This window comes from Solanum dulcamara, chromosome 3, assembly GCF_947179165.1.
Source record: "Solanum dulcamara chromosome 3, daSolDulc1.2, whole genome shotgun sequence".
Classification (NCBI taxonomy): domain Eukaryota; kingdom Viridiplantae; phylum Streptophyta; class Magnoliopsida; order Solanales; family Solanaceae; genus Solanum; species Solanum dulcamara.
This window is the reverse complement of record NC_077239.1, coordinates 59,896,306-59,901,604: the sequence shown is the minus strand read 5'-3', so window position 1 is coordinate 59,901,604 and position 5,299 is coordinate 59,896,306. Positions and strand designations below refer to the sequence as shown.

Here is a 5,299-nt window from a genome sequence, read left to right as displayed (position 1 = left end):
AATATTTGGTAATAAGGATTTTTTAAAGAGCTGAAAAAAGGATCCAAAAAATAGGCCACAAAATAGGCAAAAAAAGGTTTTAAAAAATGTCAAAACAAATATAGCCAAAAACAATTTTTAAAAAAAATTTAACTCCTAAATATTTGGTACTTAAAAATTGACTAAAATTATAATTCTTAAATCTTTTCAAATTAATATTAAAAGTCCTAACATTTAAATCTTTCCTTTTTATTTGAAAAATGTAAGAAGTTTACTTATATATCTCATGATAAATATCTATATCGTCTTGAATTGTCATTTAGGTTTATGATATGAATTCTTTAACTTCTTCTTTGTTTAGGCTTTTTGACTTTCGAATTAGGGTATCAAAATTGCGATAGATTGAGTTTCAGCCTAAATCAAACTTATTTATAAAATCTCATGTAAATCTCTTATATTGAAATTATAAAATTATTATTTTTCTCTCTAATTTTCATGATATAATAATCAAGGGTTTCTATTTTTTTGTAGACCAAATCTAATTTATTGTTTTTGTTTTTACAGCATATAGTCATCTCAAACACGTATGAATTTTGGTAAGTTTTTATTAGGTTATCTTTTTATTTGATTATTATCTATTGAAAACAACCTCTTATTTCATAAAAATAATAATAGTAAATTAGGAATAAGTTCTACATATATGTACGTTATTGTTGTTGTTGCAAATATTAAATGTGCTTCTAAGCTGTTATAGTGGCTAGGATTTTACTTAGACGTCAACTTGCTCATTAATCAACATAGAAAATATTGGCATTTCATGTCTTTTGGATGGAAATACTCATAATAAACACCTATAAAATTTTGTAGTTAACAATATAATAATTTATTTTTATATATTTATTATTAATTAACACAATATTAACAATTAGGCTACGAGGAGCAGGTACGTTGAATGATTGGACCATTTCTCGAACGTTGAATGGTTGGTCGTTGCTGATCTGAGGGGTAAAACGTGTCAAAATACTAGTGGTTAGTAGTTTCTAGAAGGAGATGGAACAGGGATGATTCTAGAAGATCTCAGAGCTTTTGACTACCAATATAACAAGTTCCAATTTCCCTGGAATTTTATCCCTTTTTTGAACATAACTTCCCTTTCTCTCTGCACGCATTTTCCTCAATCTCAGGTAATTGCTTTGATCTATCAGCAAATATATATATTTTTAACGAAATTGCCCGATTGGTACCAGATTAGGGCTTCTTTTTTTTCAATTGTAAAGTAGGTACTCCGTCATAAATCTTTCTTGCAACATTGATTTGTTAATTTTTGGTTAATAAAAATTAGTAGTAGGATTGTTGAAGAAAGTAAACTATTTGATTCCCTTATAATAATGGGGTCGGATCCTAGATAGATAAATGCTATCCGTCTTAATTGATTGAATTTTTAGTTTAGAGTTTCATACCCAGGTACAGAATCCACTTGTCAGTGCATAAAATTGTATCTTGAGCAGGGGACTTAGTTGTTTCAATTTTTTGATGCAACTTTGTGAGGTTTGACTTTCATTTTTCTAATCGAAAATGTGATTGATTGATTGATTGATGATTGGGGAAAAAATATGCGTCTCAGTACTTAACATTACCCCAATCTTTCTTTATTTGTTGGTTGTCAAGTTAAACCCCACTTAGTTGCTCTTTCCCTTTTTAACATCTCCATTTGGGTATGTTGTCGTTGTTGTGTTGTGTCTAATGTTTCCCTTGGTTTTAATATTTTAGGTCATCTTTCCAGCTCCACTTGATTGTATAGTGCATTTCTATACAAGAAAGCTTTTTCTTTTTTAATTGGAGATGGCTGAGGTGTTGTAACGTTTTCTCATATGCTGGTTATGTCCATCTTTATCAATTTCCCATTGGATCTACCTTTCTTTTGTTGTGGAGGTTCATGTATTTATGATTATAATCTTTGATTGTGTTGTAGGACGGTTACAAGGTTACCTTGAACGTCTATGACTTGAGCCAAGGTTTAGCTCGACAATTGTCTACTACTTTTTTGGGAAAAGCTATTGAAGGAATATGGTAAGTTGCATTCTTTTCTTTTGAGTGGTGGTCTGATTAGTAATATTTATTAAGTAACAATTGGGTCTCCGCCTGCCACAGAACTTAGGCCCTGTTAGACTCTTTTAAGAGCATATCTTAAACATGTTAGCTAGGTTACATTTCCATGTTTTCTTATGGATTTATATACCCACTAGTCTTTAAAAATGACATTTCTGTATGATTTGAAGCTTCCTGCGTTGGTTCATAGCAGAACTCTCTTGCCTAGATTGCATATTTGAATGTAGTAGGAGTATTGATTTGGTTGATGTTCTATTATTTTCCATATCCTGATCTTATATTAAGTAAATGGTGTCTTAACATATTGGAACTTTTTTTAAAAAATGTTTTTCTTTCCTATTTTATGGAGCTCTCATCTCTCCTGTTATTTGTACCTGGTGTAGCTTGTTCTTGTCCGTCATAACAGTATTATGAATTGCTTTCCTAATCTCCCTATTCAAGTCAGATTTTTGTGTATTATTTCTGTAGGCACACAGGAGTAGTGGTTTATGGTCATGAATATTATTTTGGAGGTGGTATACAACATGCTCCAGCTGGGACGACACCATATGGAACTCCTGTTCAAGTTGTAGACCTTGGTGTCACCCACGTACCCAAGGACGTCTTTGAAATGTATTTACAAGAGATAAGCCCTCGGTATACTGCAGAGACATACAGTTTGCTAACCCACAACTGCAACAATTTCAGCAATGAGGTTGCTCAATTTTTGGTCGGTGCAACCATTCCAGATTATATTTTGAATCTTCCTAATGAGGTTACGAACAGCCCAATGGGTGCCCTTATAAGTAAGTTTTTCTTTGCACTTCCTGTGTTGGACCCCTCCATACAACATGTGTGATTGACATAACTACCTGATGTTAGTGAAACATGAAGTAGTTATGTGTTGGTGGTGTTCACTAACATCAGGTAGTTATGTCACCAACCTGTTTTTGTCTTTTTAACATCTTATGATTTTTGGTGTTCTGTGTTGGTGTTCCTTTTTGTCCATCACATCTAGAATTTTCAGGATTATGATGCATCTTCTGTGTAAATTCGTTTTGCTTTATTAGTTCTGTGGTGAAGTGTAGGACATGCAGACTAATCACATGATGCTTTCTCAAACAAGTTAATATGTTTTGGTGGCTTACATAATTTGAGATAGAGCTCTTAGATATTCAAAGTAGTGCTAACCTTCTCCTCTTTGGAAGTAATAGCTATATATACTTGAAAGCATATTTGAGCTATATCTATGGTGCTTTGGCCTCACATTTCCGATTGTAACTCCTCCAAGCATTAGCTTTATGCTGGTTTATATTTTATTTATGTAAAGTTACTCATTACCTATTAAAAAGGAAATGTGCAGTGGTCCTCATTTGGGATTGAAAGTTTTCTCAGGAGAAAATTTAGTTAAAGATGTCCAGTACTTGAACTTACTCCGTATATTATTGTCTTGATGCAGTGCCTATGATACAACAGCTGGAATCAACGTTGAGGGCTAATGCGGTTCCACAAGCACCCCAGTTCAGACCAGCTACTGTTTCTCTTGCTTCCCATCCGACACTTTCTGGTGGGAAGTCCTCTAGTAGTGGTGCTGATCAATCTAAAAAGCCCGAGAGCCAAGATGGAGAGAAGAAGAATGCTAATGTGTCCACTGTGGTCAAATCTGTGGAAGAGCAGGAGAAGACACCTGCTAATGCTGTTGGTGTGAAAGACCCACTTGGGAATGCTCGGAGCAAGGTACAAGAGGAAATAACCCGTGAATTTGCTGCAATCATGGCTACTGGTACATTGCGTGCGAGTGAGGCTGCTGCTTTAGCAACTAAGAAAGTTATGCAAAGATATGGAGACACAACTGCTGCTATGAACTAATGACAGCAAAGTTGTGTCTTTATAAATTCATCTGTGTTGGAAAATTAATATCCAACTCAATTGGTGTAAGGTAGACTTATTGGACGCTAAGTAGGAGATGACCAAAGATTCTTCCTTGAAAGAGATGCGCATCTTGTACTCTTTTTGAGATTCAAAGCAGAAGTGACATTCATTCATGTTATCTCGAAATTGAAAATTGAATCTGAACCTGAATAAACACTTGTTTGGTGTACTTTAGCTTAACTTGGCTTTTAAAATGGTAAAATAAAATATATCTAAAAATTGTCTTCACTTAAGTTGGCGTTTCTACCTCAATGTAAACCTCCTTTTCTACCTTTTGCAGGAGTGTTCAACTATCCTTTCCAGTTTTTAATGATATTGTTGTAAATCTTAAATAAACTAAACAGATCATGGAAACAAAGATGATTGACCAGATAATATATTGAGGAAATGAAATGAGAGAAACTTGGAAGTGTATGTAGTTTGTCAATGAGAAATTCCCTCGTCACTAAATAGTTTACAACTTCCTAGACAGATTGACAAATTTGTCCATGAAACAAAACATATCATATAATTATTGAGTTCTACTCTTCTTCTTTTTTACCTCTTTACAACATCTAATGGTGAGCTTCTACAATGTTTGTGCATAGCACACCCTGAACTAAATGCAAAGTATTTTATGTATAAACTCCCTACTATATGTCCTCTTTGATTCATTTAACAGCTTGATTCTATGTACAATTTTCTCCTTAATTTGTGTACGATACTATATTGGAAGATCTTTCGATTCCAAGCCCTTCAAGATGATATAAAATTGCACCACATATAGCTGCCATCACTTCTTTTTGGAATTTCCTCCAATACTTCCTTCTGATGGACATTAACATTTGCTTCATGTCTCCTGCTTGGATGTGACTGTTGGTCCACAATTGAAAATTTAGTATTTTTGATAATCTTTATCTATAAATTCAAAATCTAAATTGAATTATAAATTTTTAACAATCACAAACCTAAATTTTAACCAAATTTCATTTCAATTTGGTTTGATAATTCGATTTTTACCAAATTATGAACGTCCCTTGCACTAAAGTAGGGATATAAATTGGCGGGTTAGGGTGGGGCAAGTCTTGACTTGTTAAAATTTGACCTGCCTCGGCCTGTGTAGCATTTTTTTAAAAAAACTGTCTTGTCCTACTTTGCCCCGCGAAGCCCTGCTCCGCCTTATTCCGTTTCGCTATATTTGCTCTTTTAAAGTTCAATAATCGCATAACTGTGTACTTTATGATTTTTGCTTTTTAAAGAAAATATTAAGATATATGTATTAGGGATGTACATGGACCGGATTGGTTCGGATTTTTTACAA

At 33.6% G+C, this 5,299-nt stretch overlaps 1 protein-coding gene across 3 annotated transcripts; it reads left to right on the top strand.

Annotated features, from left to right (window-relative positions):
- The first annotated feature begins 1,025 nt into the window (after positions 1–1,025).
- Positions 1,026–4,168, top strand: LOC129882651 (uncharacterized). 3 transcript variants are annotated; one of them, XM_055957039.1, is made up of 5 exons: positions 1,063–1,163; positions 1,750–1,830; positions 1,952–2,049; positions 2,557–2,873; positions 3,527–4,168. In XM_055957039.1, exons 2-5 carry the CDS (start codon positions 1,822–1,824, stop codon positions 3,934–3,936), a joined length of 834 nt encoding a protein of 277 aa, XP_055813014.1. In that variant the 5' UTR covers positions 1,063–1,163; positions 1,750–1,821; the 3' UTR covers positions 3,937–4,168. The 3 variants fall into 3 exon arrangements, with proteins under 3 accessions (XP_055813013.1, XP_055813014.1, XP_055813015.1); XM_055957038.1 differs by lacking the exon at positions 1,750–1,830 and having other exon boundaries at positions 1,026–1,163; XM_055957040.1 differs by lacking the exon at positions 1,063–1,163 and having other exon boundaries at positions 1,750–1,856.
- The last annotated feature ends 1,131 nt before the right edge of the window (positions 4,169–5,299 follow it).

What these genes read in the sequence shown, in the direction of transcription:
- LOC129882651 (XM_055957038.1), top strand. Translation starts at nt 1,041, where the DNA reads ATGATTCTAGAAGATCTCAGAGCTTTTGACTACCAATATAACAAGTTC. An exon ending in CGCATTTTCCTCAATCTCAG is followed by an intron (nt 1,164 to 1,951) that starts GTAATTGCTTTG and finishes ATTGTGTTGTAG; the next exon opens with GACGGTTACAAGGTTACCTT. An exon ending in CCCAATGGGTGCCCTTATAA is followed by an intron (nt 2,874 to 3,526) that starts GTAAGTTTTTCT and finishes GTCTTGATGCAG; the next exon opens with TGCCTATGATACAACAGCTG.